Source organism: Oncorhynchus kisutch, linkage group LG20, assembly GCF_002021735.2.
Source record: "Oncorhynchus kisutch isolate 150728-3 linkage group LG20, Okis_V2, whole genome shotgun sequence".
Classification (NCBI taxonomy): domain Eukaryota; kingdom Metazoa; phylum Chordata; class Actinopteri; order Salmoniformes; family Salmonidae; genus Oncorhynchus; species Oncorhynchus kisutch.
In genome coordinates, this window is record NC_034193.2 from 3,160,668 (window position 1) to 3,179,629 (window position 18,962).

General features: G+C 51.5%; 1 protein-coding gene across 1 annotated transcript in view; it reads right to left on the bottom strand.

Annotated features, from left to right (window-relative positions):
• jag1b (jagged canonical Notch ligand 1b) overlaps nt 1-18,962 on the bottom strand; it is a gene marked incomplete in the record, with an annotated part of 96,280 nt that overhangs the window by 71,638 nt on the left and 5,680 nt on the right. The window contains 1 exon segment of the mRNA XM_031799031.1: nt 2,197-2,248. Within this exon segment, the coding sequence (XP_031654891.1) occupies nt 2,197-2,248 (52 nt within the window).

The following is an 18,962-nucleotide window of genomic DNA, read 5'->3' on the forward strand; positions in this document are numbered from 1 at the left end:
CCCCCCCCCCTGTACTGTAGTTCCATTACACTCTCCCCCCCCCTGTACTGTAGTTCCATTACTCCCCCCCCCCCCTGTACTGTAGTTCCATTACACTCCCCCCCCCCCTGTACTGTAGTTCCATTACACTCTCGCCCCCCCGTACTGTAGTTCCATTACACTCTCCCCCCCCCCACCCCCTGTACTGTAGTTCCATTACACTCTCCCCCCCCCCTGTACTGTAGTTCCATTACACTCTCCCCCCCCCTGTACTGTAGTTCCATTACACTCTCCCCCCCCCCCTGTACTGTAGTTCCATTACACTCCCCCCCCCCCGTACTGTAGTTCCATTACACCCCCCCCCCCTCCCTGTACTGTAGTTCCATTACACTCTCCCCCCCCCCTGTACTGTAGTTCCATTACACTCTCCCCCCCCCTGTACTGTAGTTCCATTACACTCTCCCCCCCCCCTGTACTGTAGTTCCATTACACTCCCCCCCCCCTGTACTGTAGTTCCATTACACCCCCCCCCCCTCCCTGTACTGTAGTTCCATTACACCCCCCCCCCCTGTACTGTAGTTCCATTACACCCCCTCCCTGTACTGTAGTTCCATTACACCCCCCCCCACTCCCTGTACTGTAGTTCCATTACACCCCCCCCACTCCCTGTACTGTAGTTCCATTACACCCCCCCCTGTACTGTAGTTCCATTACACCCCCCCCCCTGTACTGTAGTTCCATTACACTCCCCCCCCCCCTGTACTGTAGTTCCATTACACTCCCCCCCCCCCCTGTACTGTATCTACACACAGAGAGGGGAAAAGAGACAGCCAGCCAGCCAGAGACAGACAGACAGGCAGCCAGAGACAGACAGACACAGACAGACAGCCAGACAGCCAGACAGCCAGACAGCCAGACAGACAGCCAGCCAGCCCGAGACAGCCAGCCAGCCAGCCCGAGACAGCCAGCCAGAGACAGCCAGCCAGCCAGCCAGAGACAGACAGACAGCCAGCCAGAGACAGACAGACAGCCCGAGACAGCCAGCCAGCCAGAGACAGCCAGCCAGCCAGAGACAGCCAGCCACGGTGCTTCATCATCGTGCCATAGTGAAACATAGAAGGTATCTGAACAGTGATGTAACCTCCTGTAGAGGAAAGGTCAGGTAACAGACCTGCATTGTGACTGGATCCAGGCTACCGTCTGATCTCACTTTCATATGAAGGACAGCCACAGATCACTCCTCCACCTCTGAATCCTCTCTCCCACCCTCCCTCTCTCCCCCAGTCTGCAGCTCTTCCTTGCTCTCCCTTGCTCTCCCTTGCTCTCCCTTGCTCTCCCCCCCTTTTCACTGAGTTATTCAGGTGGTCAGAGACACCTGTCAACATGCGCTCACACACCGGGCCATGTGGGAGGAGAGGTGCCTTCAACAGCTAGGAGAGTTCATAAGGTTAACACGCAGGACAGAGAGAAAATATGAGTGAGGGGAAAACAGAGTGAGCTAAAAGTAGGACAACGCGCCAGCAGGGCAGAGAGACAGAGACAGCCAGCGGGACAGAGAGAGAGACACAGAGAGACAGAGACAGAGACAGCCAGCAGGACACAGAGAGACAGAGACAGAGACAGCCAGCAGGACACACAGAGAGACAGAGACAGAGACAGCCAGCAGGACACACAGAGAGACAGAGACAGAGACAGCCAGCAGGACACAGAGAGACAGCAGGACACACAGAGAGACAGCAGGACACACAGAGAGACAGCAGGACACACAGAGACAGCAGGACACACAGAGACAGCAGGACACACAGAGACAGCAGGACACACAGAGAGACAGCAGGACACAGAGAGACAGCAGGACACACAGAGAGACAGCAGGACACACAGAGACAGCAGGACACACAGAGACAGCAGGACACACAGAGACAGCAGGACACACAGAGACAGCAGGACACACAGAGAGACAGCAGGACACAGAGAGACAGCAGGACACACAGAGCCAGCAGGACACACAGAGAGACAGCAGGACACACAGAGAGACAGCAGGACACACAGAGAGACAGCAGGACACACAGAGAGACAGCAGGACACACAGAGAGACAGCAGGACACACAGAGAGACAGCAGGACACACAGAGAGACAGCAGGACACACAGAGAGACAGCAGGACACACAGAGAGACAGCAGGACACACAGAGAGACAGCAGGACAGAGAGCCACTCACCGCTGGTGTCATTGTTCGCATCCAAGGCTTCCACTATCAACGTGTAGGACCTCTGGGGGAAGATGGAGAGATCAGAGTCAACACAATATCAACCAAAACACAGCTGCTACCCCCCCCCCCCCCCCCCCTTCTCCCATACTAAAACAGTACAGTTGGTAAAGTTACCAGAATATTGCAGCCCTAACCAAACAACATCAAAGAGCAACTCTGAACCAAAACATTGATCGCAAGTAGCAACACGAACAGCAACACAAACATTCTCCAGTGTAAATTAACACACTATCTAGTGTCCCTGGTGTCTGTTGTAAAGGACAGCAGCTAAGTGCTAAAGTAGTGGCCCCCTATTCCCTATGGGCCCTGGTCTAAAGTAGTGGCCCCCCTATCCCCTATGGGCCCTGGTCTAAAGTAGTGGCCCCACTATCCCCTATGGGCCCTGGTCTAAAGTAGTGGCCCCCCTATCCCCTATGGGTCCTGGTCTAAAGTAGTGGCCCCACTATCCCCTATGGGCCCTGGTCTAAAGTAGTGGCCCCCCTATCCCCTATGGGTCCTGGTCTAAAGTAGTGGCCCCCTATCCCCTATGGGCCATGGTCTAAAGTAGTGGCCCCCTATCCCCTAAGGGCCCTGGTCTAAAGTAGTGGCCCCCTATCCCCTAAGGGCCCTGGTCTTAAGTAGTGGCCCCCTATACCCTATGGGCCCTGGTCTAAAGTAGTGGCCCCCTATCCCCTATGGGCCCTGGTCTAAAGTAGTGGACTACATAGGGACTAGGGTGCCAATTGAGACAGTGGAGAATGAACCTGACTCCCTACACAGCACAGCTCTCAACATGTTTACACAACACGGAGTCCGACACAGACCGCAACACTACCAAATACAGAAACCAGTGTGTGTGTGTGTGTGTGTGTGTGTTTGAGATGGACTACATTGCTGTTAGACCTGTGCAAAATCACCTGATCTACAAAAATCACCTTCATCCCTAATAACTAATCATTATGTGATGAAGAGGAGGGATTATGTACCTCGCCTTGCTCAATCTGATCCCTTTCGAAACAACTCTTCTGTAGCTTGGCTACTTCTTCCTCATCCCTTCCTCATCCCAATATGAACCTCAGATCACAGGTAATCCAGGTAGTTACCATGCCAACAGTTGATCTGATGAAGTAGCTAGATAAGTGGTTGATACAGTCTCAGGGGGAAATGGATAGAGTCTCAGACCGTCAGCTGTGTAGATGACAGGATGTTGGACTAGTGATGGGGGACATCATTTGTAAAAAATGTCAAATATTATGGGTTATTGTGTGATACAAAAAAATCTAAATTTAAACCATTTAGGCAAAAAAATTCAAGCAGTATGAATAGTTTCTGAAGGCACTAATTTATAAAACCTGAATGTTTAAAGACGTGGTGTGGTCTTTGGCTAAAGGTAAACAAACAGCATTAGTACACATTGTGTGAATCAGGTTTAAAACCGGTTTGAACTCGCAGCAAGGGGAAGAAAATACATATAAACAGCAATTTCATAACGATTCATCACCATCCTGGGATTCAAGTTAATATGGTCTGAGGGCGATGGTCTGAGGGCGATGGTCTGAGGGCGATGGTCTGAGGGCGATGGTCTGAGGGCGATGGTCTGAGGGCGATGGTCTGAGGGCGATGGTCTGAGGGCGATGGTCTGAGGGCGATGGTCTGAGGGCGATGGTACGAGGGCGATGGTACGAGGGCGATGGTACGAGGGCGATGGTACGAGGGCGATGGTACGAGGGCGATGGTACGAGGGCGATGGTACGAGGGCGATGGTACGAGGGCGATGGTACGAGGGCGATGGACCGAGGGCGATGGACCGAGGGAGATGGACCGAGGGAGATGGACCGAGGGAGATGGACCGAGGGAGATGGACCGAGGGAGATGGTACGAGGGCGATGGACCGAGGGCGATGGTAAGAGGGCGATGGTACGAGGGCGATGGTACGAGGGCGATGGTACGAGGGCGATGGTCTGAGGGCGATGGTACGAAGGCGATGGTCTGAGGGCGATGGACCGAGGGCAATGGTACGAGGGCGATGGGCTAAGGGCGATGATCTGAGGGCGATGGTCTGAGGGCGATGATCTGAGGGCGATGGTTCGAGGGCGATGGTACGAGGGCGATGGTACGAGGGTGATGGTACGAGGGTGATGGTACGAGGGTGATGGACCGAGGGAGATGGACCGAGGGAGATGGACCGAGGGCGATGGTACGAGGGCGATGGTATGAGGGCGATGGTACGAGGGCGATGGTACGAGGGCGATGGTCTGAGGGCGATGGTACGAGGGCGATGGACCGAGGGCAATGGTACGAGGGCGATGGGCTAAGGGCGATGATCTGAGGGCGATGGTCTGAGGGCGATGGACCGAGGGCAATGGTACGAGGGCGATGGGCTAAGGGCGATGATCTGAGGGCGATGGTCTGAGGGCGATGGTTCGAGGGCGATGGTACGAGGGTGATGGTACGAGGGCGATGGTCTGAGGGAGATGGTACGAGGGCGATGGACCGAGGGAGATGGACCGAGGGAGATGGACCGAGGGCGATGGTACGAGGGCGATGGTACGAGGGTGATGGTACGAGGGCGATGGTACGAGGGCGATGGACCGAGGGAGATGGACCGAGGGAGATGGTACGAGGGCGATGGTACGAGGGAGATGGTACGAGGGAGATGGGTACGAGGGAGATGGTACGAGGGAGATGGTACGAGGGAGATGGACCGAGGGAGATGGACCGAGGGAGATGGACCGAGGGAGATGTTACGAGGGCGATGGACCGAGGGCGATGGACCGAGGGCGATGGTACGAGGGCGATGATCTGAGGGCGATGGTACGAGGGCGATGGTACGAGGGCGATGGTTCGAGGGCGATGGTTCGAGGGCGATGGTACGAGGGCGATGGTACGAGGGCGATGGTACGAGGGCGATGGTCTGAGGGCGATGGACCGAGGGCGATGATACGAGGGCGATGATACGAGGGCGATGCGCTAAGGGCGATGATCTGAGGGCGATGGTCTGAGGACGATGCGCTGAGTTACTCAGTCAGAACTGCTGAGATCGTATGATTTAGTAAGCCATGTCGGAACAGGACAGAACTACAGACTAGAAAACCGGTCTGTGAGAGTGCAGTAACTGAGGACGACGACTCACACCGGCTGGGATTCATTATCATTAACTTGTATTTAAGGAAAACACATTTGCAAATGTACCCTGGGGAACTCACAAAATACAATTATACACAATAAAATAAAAAATAAAACCACAAAATTAAATAAACAACAAACATTATATAAACAAATCAAACATGTATCAATATCGATCTCTGTGAGACAATGGTGAAAGCTTTGTGGTTGAGTAGGTCAAGTCAGGACAGGCAGACTAGGTATGACACATAGAGGACTGTGAAACGGGGTAGTGACAGGGCTAGTTGTTGTATACACACTAAGTTTTGGTCCGTGGTTTTAGTAGGCCAAGTCAGGACAGGCAGACTAGGTATGACACATAGAGGACTGTGAAACGGGGTAGTGACAGGGCTAGTTGTTGTATACACACTAAGTTTTGGTCCGTGGTTTTAGTAGGCCAAGTCAGGACAGGCAGACTAGGTATGACACATAGAGGACTGTGAAACGGGGTAGTGACAGGGCTAGTTGTTGTATACACACTAAGTTTTGGTCCGTGGTTTTAGTAGGTCAAGTCAGGACAGACACAGAGAATGTCACGGGAGAGATGGGAGAATCTACAGGGGTGGTTGGGGATAACCAGTCATACAACAAGATGACAGGACTGCTGAGAGTAGGTCATGTCAGGACACATCGGGACAAGACAGACAATTTCATCCTGTCAGAAAGAGAGCCCGAGCGCTGTGACCGAGCTCCGTGACTGTGAGAGACCGAGCTCCGTGACTGTGAGAGACCGAGCTCCGTGACTGTGAGAGACCGAGCTCCGTGACTGTGAGAGACCGAGCTCCGTGACTGTGAGAGACCGAGCTCCGTGACTGTGAGAGACCGAGCTCCGTGACTGTGAGAGACCGAGCTCCGTGACTGTGAGAGACCGAGCTCCGTGACTGTGAGAGACCGAGCTCCGTGACTGACCGAGCTCCGTGACTGACCGAGCTCCGTGACTGTGAGAGACCGAGACCACTGGCATCACCCACAGGCATGGATGATAAAGGTAAACTATGACTCATTAGAATACATTGACCACACAGGAAATGCATCCTATCAAACTGTCTCTCGCTCTCTTGACTTTGAGAGACCAAGCTCCGTGACTGTGAGAGACCAAGCTCCGTGACTGTGAGAGACCGAGCTCCGTGACTGTGAGAGACCGAGCTCCGTGACTGTGAGAGACCGAGCTCCGTGACTGTGAGAGACCAAGCTCCGTGACTGTGAGAGACCGAGCTCCGTGACTGTGAGAGACCAAGCTCCGTGACTGTGAGAGACCAAGCTCCGTGACTGTGAGAGACCAAGCTCCGTGACTGTGAGAGACCGAGCTCCGTGACTGTGAGAGACCGAGCTCCGTGACTGTGAGAGACCGAGCTCCGTGACTGTGAGAGACCGAGCTCCGTGACTGTGAGAGACCGAGCTCCGTGACTGTGAGAGACCGAGCTCCGTGACTGTGAGAGACCGAGCTCCGTGACTGTGAGAGACCGAGCTCCGTGACTGTGAGAGACCGAGCTCCGTGACTGTGAGAGACCGAGCTCCGTGACTGTGAGAGACCGAGCTCCGTGACTGTGAGAGACCGAGCTCCGTGACTGTGAGAGACCGAGCTCCGTGAGAGACCGAGCTCCGTGACTGACCGAGCTCCGTGACTGTGAGAGACCGAGACCACTGGCATCACCCACAGGCATGGATGATAAAGGTAAACTATGACTCATTAGAATACATTGACCACACAGGAAATGCATCCTATCAAACTGTCTCTCGCTCTCTTGACTTTCTCTTGCCTCATCCTGTTCCACTCTGCAACTAAAAAAGGTTCACTGATTCACACGGTAAACTCTCACGGCTGTCTCTCTCGTGACTTCAGCAAAATAACAGCCTCCTCGCCAGCTAAACAAACACCTTCAGGTTCTCATGCCTCACTCCACCGTCTCGCAGGTCTCTGTTCACCCCAACGTCTCGCAGGTCTCTGTTCACTCCACCGTCTCGCAGGTCTCTGTTCACTCCACCGTCTCGCAGGTCTCTGTTCACTCCACCGTCTCGCAGGTCTCTGTTCTCTCCACCGTCTCGCAGGTCTCTGTTCACTCCACCGTCTCGCAGGTCTCTGTTCACCCCACCGTCTCGCAGGTCTCTGTTCACCCCACCGTCTCGCAGGTCTCTGTTCACTCCACCGTCTCGCAGGTCTCTGTTCACCCCAACGTCTCGCAGGTCTCTGTTCACCCCACCGTCTCGCAGGTCTCTGTTCACCCCAACGTCTCGCAGGTCTCTGTTCACCCCAACGTCTCGCAGGTCTCTGTTCACTCCACCGTCTCGCAGGTCTCTGTTCACCCCAACGTCTCGCAGGTCTCTGTTCACCCCAACAAGTCATCTGACACCGGTTACCGGTCAAGAACTCAATAGCTACGGGAGCATCAGAATTACAGATGTATGATCCTACGTTAAAGATAGACATTTTAGTCATCAAGGGACCTGATAAATGACTATAGGGAGATCTGTGGTCCAAATGCCCCCCTATTCCCTATGGGCCCTGGTCTAAAGTAGTGGCCCCCCTATCCCCTATGGGCCCTGGTCTAAAGTAGTGGCCCCCCTATGGGCCCTGGTCTAAAGTAGTGGGCCCCCTATCCCCTATGGGCCCTGGTCTAAAGTAGTGGCCCCCCTATCCCCTATGGGCCCTGGTCTAAAGTAGTGGACCCCTATCCCCTATGGGCCCTGGTCTAAAGTAGTGGACTACATAGGGACTAGGGTGCCAATTGAGACAGTGGAGAATGAACCTGACTCACTACACAGCACACAACAGCCTAGGGTGATGACCCCCCCCCCTCTTCATCTACTGGTGTGGTACTAGGTAGGGTGATGACCCCCCCCCCTCTTCATCTACTGGTGTGGTACTAGGTAGGGTGATTGCATTAGGTGGGGGGGTGGGGGGTCATTACACCGTAGCAGCTTGGGGAGGGGGGGGGGGGTCATTACACCGTAGCAGCTTAGGGGGGGGGGGGGGTCATTACACCGTAGCAGCTTGGGGAGGGGGGGGGTCATTACACCGTAGCAGCTTAGGGGGGGGGGGGGGTCATTACACCGTAGCAGCTTGGGGGGGGGGGGTCATTACACCATAGCAGCTTGGGGGGGGGGGGGGTCATTACACCGTAGCAGCTTGGGGAGGGGGGTCATTACACCGTAGCAGCTTGGGGGGGGGGGGGGGGTCATTACACCGTAGCAGCTTGGGGGGGGGTCATTACACCGTAGCAGCTTGGGGGGGGTCATTACACCGTAGCAGCTTGGGGGGGGTCATTACACCGTAGCAGCTTGGGGGGGGGGGTCATTACACCGTAGCAGCTTGGGGAGGGGGGTCATTACACCGTAGCAGCTTGGGGGGGGGGGGGTCATTACACCGTAGCAGCTTGGGGAGGGGGGTCATTACACCGTAGCAGCTTGGGGGGGGGGGTCATTACACCGTAGCAGCTTAGGGGGGGGAGGGGTCATTACACCCCCTCTCTCTAACCCGTCATTCACCCCCCCCCCCACCACCATTGAACAGGAGGTTCAGGAGTTGTTGACCTGCTGTACCAGGGCCCTGGTCCAAAGTACTGCCCTATATGGGGAATAGGTTGCCATTTGGGATGTAGCCGAAGCTCAGACTAGTCCGGACATACTGCTAAAACCTCCCAGCCCATTCAGATATAATACAGGCCCCACCCTGTTCACGGATATACAGACCGACTACGACTACTGTCTGCAATGTTCAAATGTGTCACATAACACCTTTTAATTCACCTCATGTTAAAATCATTATAGTTTTACTTTATTTAACCAAATGTAAAATGTAGTTTATTTATTTAACCAAATGTAAATGTGTTGTGACAGAGGCTTGTTTTTTTTTAAACGTAGCAGTAGCCAACAGTTTGTATTAAAAATGTTGGACCTCTCATCTCAGGGCCCTTATTTAAACATAGAACGTGTCCCGCGAGGTCGTTCTGACATTTACTATCTATTACGCTCAACATGAAAAGCATTTGGAGTCCGTCCCAAATGGCACCCTATTCCCTACATAGTGTACACTACGTTTGACTGGAGCCCTATGGAGCCTAAATGGGGTCCTGGTCAAACGCAGTGCACAGTGTAGGGGAATAGGGTGCCATTTGGTCAGTACTACTGTAGAGAGAGAGAGAGAGATACACCATACGTTGTCTCGCTCGCTCGCTCTCACACACACACACAGGGTTATCAGCTGAGAGTGTATAAGAGTCTACAGCTGCCAGATTTCCTTTCCCAGGCGACAGCCTGGCTCTAAACTAACTCTCTGAACTGTAGTTGGGATTGCCCATAAAGTCTCTCTGTGTGTGTGTGTGACACTGGTATCGTCCTGGCCCTAACAGACACACTGTCCAACAAAGCTGCCAGGACATCTGATTAAAAAGCTATCTCTAGCCAGGCTGCCAGGACACCTGACTGAACTCATCTCCACACACACACACACACACACACACACACACACACACACACACACACACACAAACAAACCATTGTATGAAACTGTAGCCTATCCATTACATTAAACTGCTTTCATAAAGCAGTAGATTGAAGAGCATTACAAACGCCACAGAACTACATTCCACTATAACCAATACAGGATTTACCCTCCTAGGACCATAATCAATACAGGATTTACCCTCCTAGGACCATAATCAATACAGGATTTACCCTCCTAGGACCATAATCAATACAGGATTTACCCTCCTAGGACCATAATCAATACAGGATTTACCCTCCTAGGACCATAATCAATACAGGATTTACCCTCCTAGGACCATAATCAATACAGGATTTACCCTCCTAGGACCATAATCAATACAGGATTTACCCTCCTAGGACCATAATCAATACAGGATATACCCTCCTAGGACCATAATCAATACAGGATATACCCTCCTAGGACCATAATCAATACAGGATTTACCCTCCTAGGACCATAATCAATACAGGATTTACCCTCCTAGGACCATAATCAATACAGGATATACCCTCCTAGGACCATAATCAATACAGGATATACCCTCCTAGGACCATAATCAATACAGGATATACCCTCCTAGGACCATAATCAATACAGGATATACCCTCCTAGGACCATAATCAATACAGGATATACCCTCCTAGGACCATAATCAATACAGGATATACCCTCCTAGGACCATAATCAATACAGGATATACCCTCCTAGGACCATAATCAATACAGGATTTACCCTCCTAGGACCATAATCAATACAGGATTTACCCTCCTAGGACCATAATCAATACAGGATTTACCCTCCTAGGACCATAATCAATACAGGATATACCCTCCTAGGACCATAATCAATACAGGATATACCCTCCTAGCACCATAATCAAGGACGCCGACCCGTTATCCGTGTTTCTGAATATATCAGGAAGGTACAGTGATATCTAAAAGTTGGTAAATACCCATTAAATGTCTGGGAGTTTATACAAGGAGTGTGTGACATAATTTATTTTGATTCGGTAAACTATCGATATAAAATGATCAACCCCATCTACCCAAGTAGTCAAGATCTAGGTTCTGCTACAGGTACTCTAGTTGAACTGAAACAATTCAAACTTGGTGAGAGAGACATTCTCTTCATGACACACACACGAAAAACACTTTCCCTCAATCTCTCACCACACACACACACAGAGACAGAGACAGAGGAAAACCACTTTCCCCCCAATCTCTCCCTCACACACACTTCCACTCAATCTCACAGTTCAAAGCCTGGCAGGCAGCACCGTGACAGACAGAGTGGCAGGGGAGAACACACCACACCTTGGGTGTTTCTCAATATGCACACTACCGCTCTCATGCGCCAAGGACGTTCTTGTGAGGACCAGAGAACACATAAAACATAACATTTGAGCAGCACCTCCCCTACTGTATTACCTCACGCTGCACCTCCCCTACTGTATTACCTCACGCTGCACCTCCCCTACCTCTATTACCTCACGCTGCACCTCCCCCTACTGTATTACCTCACGCTGCACCTCCCCCCTACTGTATTACCTCACGCTGCACCTCCCCTACTGTATTACCTCACGATGCACCTCCCCTACTGTATTACCTCACGCTGCACCTCCCCTACTGTATTACCTCACGCTGCACCTCCCCCTACTGTATTACCGCATTCGAGAAGCGTCCCCCCGCTCCGTTTTGGCATACTTTGATTTGGACTCGTACTCCGACCCTCCCGCGCCCCGGACTCGTACTCCGACCCTCCCGCGCCCCGGACAAGTACTCCGACCCTCCCGCGCCCCGGACTAGTACTCCGACCCTCCCGCGCCCCGGACTCGTACTCCGAACCCCCCGCGCCCCGGACAAGTACTCCGACCCTCCCGCGCCCCGGACTAGTACTCCGAACCCCCCGGGCCCCGGACTCGTACTCCGACCCTCCCGCGCCCCGGACTCGTACTCCGACCCTCCCGCGCCCCGGACTAGTACTCCGACCCTCCCGCGCCCCGGACTAGTACTCCGACCCTCCCGCGCCCCGGACTAGTACTCCGACCCTCCCGCGCCCCGGACTAGTACTCCGACCCTCCCGCGCCCCGGACTCGTACTCCGAACCCCCCGCGCCCCGGACAAGTACTCCGACCCTCCCGCGCCCCGGACAAGTACTCCGACCCTCCCGCGCCCCGGACTAGTACTCCGACCCTCCCGCGCTCCGGACTCCGACCCTCCCGCGCTCCGGACTCGGACTCCGACCCTCCCGCGCTCCGGACTCGGACTCCGACCCTCCCGCGCCCCGGACTCGGACTCCGACCCTCCCGCGCCCCGGACTAGGACTCCGACCCTCCCGCGCCCCGGACTAGTACTCCGACCCTCCCGCGCCCCGGACTAGTACTCCGACCCTCCCGCGCCCCGGACTCGTACTCCGACCCTCCCGCGCCCCGGACTCGTACTCCGACCCTCCCGCGCCCCGGACTAGTACTCCGACCCTCCCGCGCTCCGGACTCCGACCCTCCCGCGCTCCGGACTCCGACCCTCCCGCGCTCCGGACTCGGACTCCGACCCTCCCGCGCTCCGGACTCGGACTCCGACCCTCCCGCGCTCCGGACTCGGACTCCGACCCTCCCGCGCTCCGGACTCGGACTCCGACCCTCCCGCGCTCCGGACTCGGACTCCGACCCTCCCGCGCTCCGGACTCGGACTCCGACCCTCCCGCGCTCCGGACTCGGACTCCGACCCTCCCGCGCTCCGGACTCGGACTCCGACCCTCCCGCGCTCCGGACTCGGACTCCGACCCTCCCGCGCTCCGGACTCGGACTCCGACCCTCCCGCGCTCCGGACTCGGACTCCGACCCTCCCGCGCTCCGGACTCGGACTCCGACCCTCCCGCGCTCCGGACTCAGACTCCGACCCTCCCGCGAAGTATTAATTTTGAGAAACATCCCTTGTCTACCCTGAGATTGTAATCACGGGTTTGAGGAGATATATGAGGGGTTTGAGAAGCAGTCACCCTTTCTTCCTGTTGGGTTCTTGAACAGGAAGACCTTTCTCTGAAAACAGCCTGACGCCCCCCTCCCTCCCTCCCTCCAAATAATGCAGAAAGAAAAAGAATAGAAAAGTAGTAACACCAGGAATAAAGACAACAACTTGGCTATATACACGGGTTACCAGTACAGAGTCCATTTGCAGCGGTACGAGGTAATTGAGGTAAGGATAGTCACTAGGCAACGGGATAAATAATAAAAACAGAACAGGAGCGTATGTGATGAGTCAAAAGAGTTAGTGTAAAAAATAAATACAATTTAAAGTCACTGCAGGTAGTTAAATAGTTTAACAAATAGCTACCTGGACTAACTATTTAGCAGAGTTATGGCTTGGGGGTAAAAGCTGTTTCGGGTCTTGGAACTTGAAGCAAAAAAAATGCAATTATAAATGCAATCACGTTTTAAAAACAGTTCTGAAAACCACAAATAAAAATGGTTCATATTTTTTTTTCTCAACAAGGGATTATTCTGCCATTGTAATCTTTGAGCGGGTCTCGTAAAAAATGTCTAAATCCAAATGCTGAATAGAAACGTATATACCTGGGACCTAGTGGTTAGAGTGTAGGGACGGGAGGTAGCCTAGTGGTTAGAGTGTAGGGGCGGCAGGTAGCCTAGTGGTTAGAGTGTAGGGACGGGAGGTAGCCTAGTGGTTAGAGTGTAGGGGCGGCAGGTAGCCTAGTGGTTAGAGTGTAGGGACGGCAGGTAGCCTAGTGGTTAGAGTGTAGGGGCGGCAGGTAGCCTAGTGGTTAGAGTGTAGGGGCGGCAGGTAGCCTAGTGGTTAGAGTGTAGGGGCGGCAGGTAGCCTAGTGGTTAGAGTGTAGGGACGGCAGGTAGCCTAGTGGTTAGAGTCGAGGGACGGGAGGTAGCCTAGTGGTTAGAGTGTAGGGGCGGCAGGTAGCCTAGTGGTTAGAGTGTAGGGACGGCAGGTAGCCTAGTGGTTAGAGTGTAGGGTCGGGAGGTAGCCTATTGGTTAGAGTGTAGGGTCGGCAGGTAGCCTAGTGGTTAGAGTGTAGGGACGGCAGGTAGCCTAGTGGTTAGAGTGTAGGGACGGGAGGTAGCCTAGTGGTTAGAGTGTAGGGTCGGCAGGTAGCCTAGTGGTTAGAGTGTAGGGTCGGCAGGTAGCCTAGTGGTTAGAGTGTAGGGGCGGGGCGGGAGGTAGCCTAGTGGTTAGAGTGTAGGGGCGGGAGGTAGCCTAGTGGTTAGAGTGTAGGGGCGGGAGGTAGCCTAATGGTTAGAGTGTAGGGGCAGCAGGAAGCCTAGTGGTTAGAGTGTAGGGGCAGCAGGAAGCCTAGTGGTTAGAGTGTAGGCGCAGCAGGAAGCCTAGTGGTTAGAGTGTAGGGGCAGCAGGAAGCCTAGTGGTTAGCGCGCACTGGACTAGTAACCGAAAGATCGAATCCCCCGAGCTGACAAGGTAAAATTCTGTTGTTCTGCCCCTGAACAAGGCAGTTAACCCACTGTTCCCTGGTAGGCCGTCATTGTAAATAATAATTTGTTCTTAACTGACTTGCCTAGTTAAATAAAGGTTAAAAAATATATATATATTATCAGAAGTTCACATACGCTAAATTGACTGTGCCTTTAAACAGCTTGGAAAATCCCAGAAAATGATGTCATGGCTTCAGAAGCTTCTGAAAGGCAAAATGACAAAATTTGATTCAATTGGAGGTGTACCTGTGGATGTATTTCAAGACCTACCATCAAGCTCAGTGCCTCTTTGCTTGACATCATGGGAAAATCAAAAGAAATCAGCCAAGACCTCAGAAAAAAACATTGTAGACCTCCACAAGTCTGGTTCATCCTTGGGAGCAATTTCCAAACGCCTGAAGGTACCACATTCATCTGTACAAACAATAGCAAGCAAGTATAAACACCATGGGACCACGCAGCCGTCATACCGCTCAGGAAGGAGACGCGTTCTGTCTCCTAGAGATGAACGTACTTTGGTGCGAAAAGTGCAAATCAATCCCAGAACAACAGCAAAGGACCCTGTGAAGATGCTGAGGAAACAGGTACAAAAGTATCTATATCCACAGAAAAATGAGTCCTATAGCGACATAACCTGAAAGGCCGCTCAGCAAGGAAGAAGCCACTGCTTCAAAACCATTATTAAAAGCCAGACTACGGTTTGCAACTGCACATGAGGACAAAGATCGTACTTAATGACTATCGTTATGTTTGGAGGAAAAAGAGAGAGGCTTGCAAGCGAAAGAACATCATTCAAACGGTGATGCACGGCGGTGGCAGCATCATGTTGTGGGGGTGCTTTGCTGCAGGAGGGGCTGGTGCACTTCAAAAAATAGATGGCATCATGAGGCAGGAAAATGATGTGGATATACTGAAGCAACATCTCAAGACATCAGCCAGGAAGGTAAAGCTTGGTCACAAAAGGGTCTTTCAAATGGACAATGACCCCAAGCAAACTTCCAAAGTTGTGGCAAAATGGCTTAAGGACAACAAAGTCAAGGTATTGGAGTGGCCATCACAAAGCCCTGACTTCAATCCTATAGAATATTTATGGGCAGAACTGAAAAAGCGTGTGCAAGCAAGGAGGCCTACAAACCTGACTCAGTTACACCAGCTCTGTCAGGAGGAATGGGCCAAAATTCTCACAACTTATTGTGGGAAGCTTGTGGAAGGCTACCCGAAACATTTGACCCAAGTTAAACAATTTAAAGGCAATGCTACCAAATACTAATTGAGTATATGTAAAACTTCTGACCCACTGGGAATGTGATGAAAGAAATAAAAGCTGAAATAAATCATTCTCTCTAATATTATTCTGACATTTCATTCTTAAAATAAAGTAGTGATCCTAACTGACCTAAAACAGGAATTTTTTTACTAGGATTAAATGTCAGGAATTGTGAAAAACTGAGTTTAAATGTATTTGGCTAAGGTGTATGTAAACTTCCCACTTCAACAAACAACATATAAACTGAGCATTTGTAAAGTATTCAGACCCCTTCCCTTTTTCCACGTTTTGTTTTACATTACAGCCTTATTCTAAAATGGATTAAATAAAATGTTCCTCATCAATCTACAAAACCCCACGAGGCAAAAGCAAAAACAGGTTTCGAAAAGTTTGCTCATAAAAAATAAACAGAATTACCTTATTTACTTAAGTATCCAGACCTTTTGCAAATGAGACTCGAAATTAAGCTCAGGGGCATCCTGTTTCCATCGATCATCCTTGAGATGTTTCGACAACATAAGGAGTCAAGCTGTGGTAAATTCAATTGGTTGGACATGATTTAGTAAAGGCACACACCTGTCTATATAAAAGATCCCCCAGTTGACAGTACATATCAGAGCAAAAATCAAGCCACGAGGTCTAAGGAATTGTTGGTAGAGCTCCGAGACAGGATTGTGTACCAAAAACATTTCTGCAGCATTGAAGAACACAGCAGCCTCCATCATTCTTTAAAAAAAATGGAAGACGTTTGGAACCACCAAGACTCCACCACCACTCCTCAGTAAAAGGTACATGACAGCCCACTTGGAGTTTACCAAAAGGCACCTAAAGGACTCTCAGACCATGAGAAAAAAAGAGTCTCTGGTCTGATGAAACCAAGATTGAACTCTTTGGCCTGAATGCCAAGCGTCACGTCTGGAGGAAACCTGGCACCATCTCTACGGTGAAGCATGGTGGTGGCAGCATATCTCTCACTCTCTCTCATTCCATTAGGGTGGAATAGCTTGCTTGAAAGTTTACGAACCTATCTATTTAGCTATAGAAACTTTTTAATTGTTTCAGATCAGTGAAGAAGCCCATTGAGCAAGTTGTCCATCTGAACCGTCTGTCGTGTTGACCCGTCTACCTGATCTAGGCCTATCAGCGCAGCACATGTGCATGGCTAGCCAGGGTCTCACTAAGTGCAGCACATGTGCATGGCTAGCCAGGGTCTCACTAAGTGCAGCACATGTGCATGGCTAGTCAGGGTCTCACTAAGTGCAGCACATGTGCATGGCTAGCCAGGGTCTCACTAAGTGCAGCACATGTGCATGGCTAGCCAGGGTCTCATCAAGTGCAGCACATTTGCATGGCTAGCCAGGGTCTCATTAAGTGCAGCACATGTGCATGGCTAGTCAGGGTCTCATTAAGTGCAGCACATGTGCATGGCTAGCCAGGGTCTCATTAAGTGCTGCACATGTGCATGGCTAGCCAGGGTCTCATTAAGTGCAGCAGTTCAGTGTGGGTGGCAGAGTTAAAGATTTGAAAAGCCTGCGCTCCAACAGAGCGTGGCAGAATTAGGACACACACACAAAGAGCCAGGCCCAGCCAACAGTGAGGAACAAGAGGCCAGGCAGAACATCGCAGTGCTCCACAGGTAATGCAGAGTGAAGACCTAGGTTCAAAATTTAAAAAAACAAATGGTTGCACTCTTCGATTTGCACTTCTATTCTATTGGTTCCACTGTGCCAACCAAATCGCAATTAAAGCTCAACTAAAATAAATTGAACCCAGGTTTTGGCTCTCCCTTCAGTTGTACCCAATCACTCTGCTTCGTCCACCAGAACCAATCCATTTCTGAGAGGAACAAATAGTCGATATGATAACCGTGGCGATTGTTGTCGCTTACTGGAAGTACAGACACACCTGGGAGGAGGAAGCCAGAGCTCAAAGACTGCCTCCATTCTATTATAGCGACCTCTAGGCCTAACCAATGGGGAAAGACCTCCTCGGTTGTACTGTACAACGGCAACTAGGACCCACCCACCCACCCACACACACACACACACAACCCTGTCGGACCCCATTGTTGACGTTCAGCTGTCATTGGAGCAGTGCTAAGATAAGTCCACCCATGTACATACAAAAATAAAAATGTTTACCTTTTTGATTAAAAAAAAATTCATTCATACTTTTAAATGTATTTATTATAATTAGAAAATGGTTTGTAACCAAAGCCAGGCACAGGCCTAGTTAGAACATCTGGCTACAGAAAACTAACTGTCAGGCTGCCAACATCTACAAACACTAAGACAATAACACTCAGACAATAACACTAAGACAATAACACTCAGACAATAACACTAAGACAATAACACGAGGACAATAACACTAAGACAATAACACTAAGACAATAACACTAAGACAATAACACTAAGACAATAACACGAGGACAATAACACGAGGACAATAACACTAAGACAATAACACTAAGACAATAACACTAAGACAATAACACTAAGACAATAACACTAAGACAATAACACTAAGACAATAACATCCAAGTTACGAGGTAGAACTGTATTGGGAAGAAATCCGTTTGATTTAAAAATCACTTTTGGACAGCACCCCCTGTTGATTTGAAACCTTCCATACATATTTGCCTCATGTAGAAGTGGTCAGGAAGTGATTTTAGGTCAAATGTGACTCATTATCTACTGGAAACGGTTTGAGTGTGATACATTTTAAAAGCCTACAAACTGGGTTGTCAAACTATTTTTTAATTCTTCTGGGGGGGGGGGGGGGGGGGGGGGTCAGAAGTCCACCGTCGAGGGGGTCCCTAAAACACAACGCCCGAACGAGTCGGCAGAGGAACTCTGTGTGGTCCTTAACAGGATATGCATATGCTAATAGCCCAATGGCCTGTCTGTTTATACCACCCATGAAGCCGCACGTTGTGGGGAGGGATAACGTAGTGGGCTGGGGAAGCACGTGGGGGTGTGTGAAACACACTCTTCAGCCTGAAGTCGTCACTTGTTAACTTTCATGGCGCCGACTGGTAACACGCTTTTGGAGGGGGGCTGTCACGTGTGCAAAGCAGAGGTCTTGGGTTCGAGCCTCGGTGTCAGACGAAGCAGGAGGAAGTGGTACTTGCTAAGCAAGCAGCGTGACGTACGTCACACATAGAAACCACGGAAACCAGGCTGTCCTGTCCCCTCATAGCAATGATGCGGGAGCCCCTCATGGCAACGTTGCGGGAGCCCCTCATGGCAACGTTGCGGGAGCCCCTCATGGCAACGTTGCGGGAGCCCCTCATGGCAACGTTGCGGGAGCCCCTCATGGCAACGTTGCGGGAGCCCCTCATGGCAACGTTGCGGGAGCCC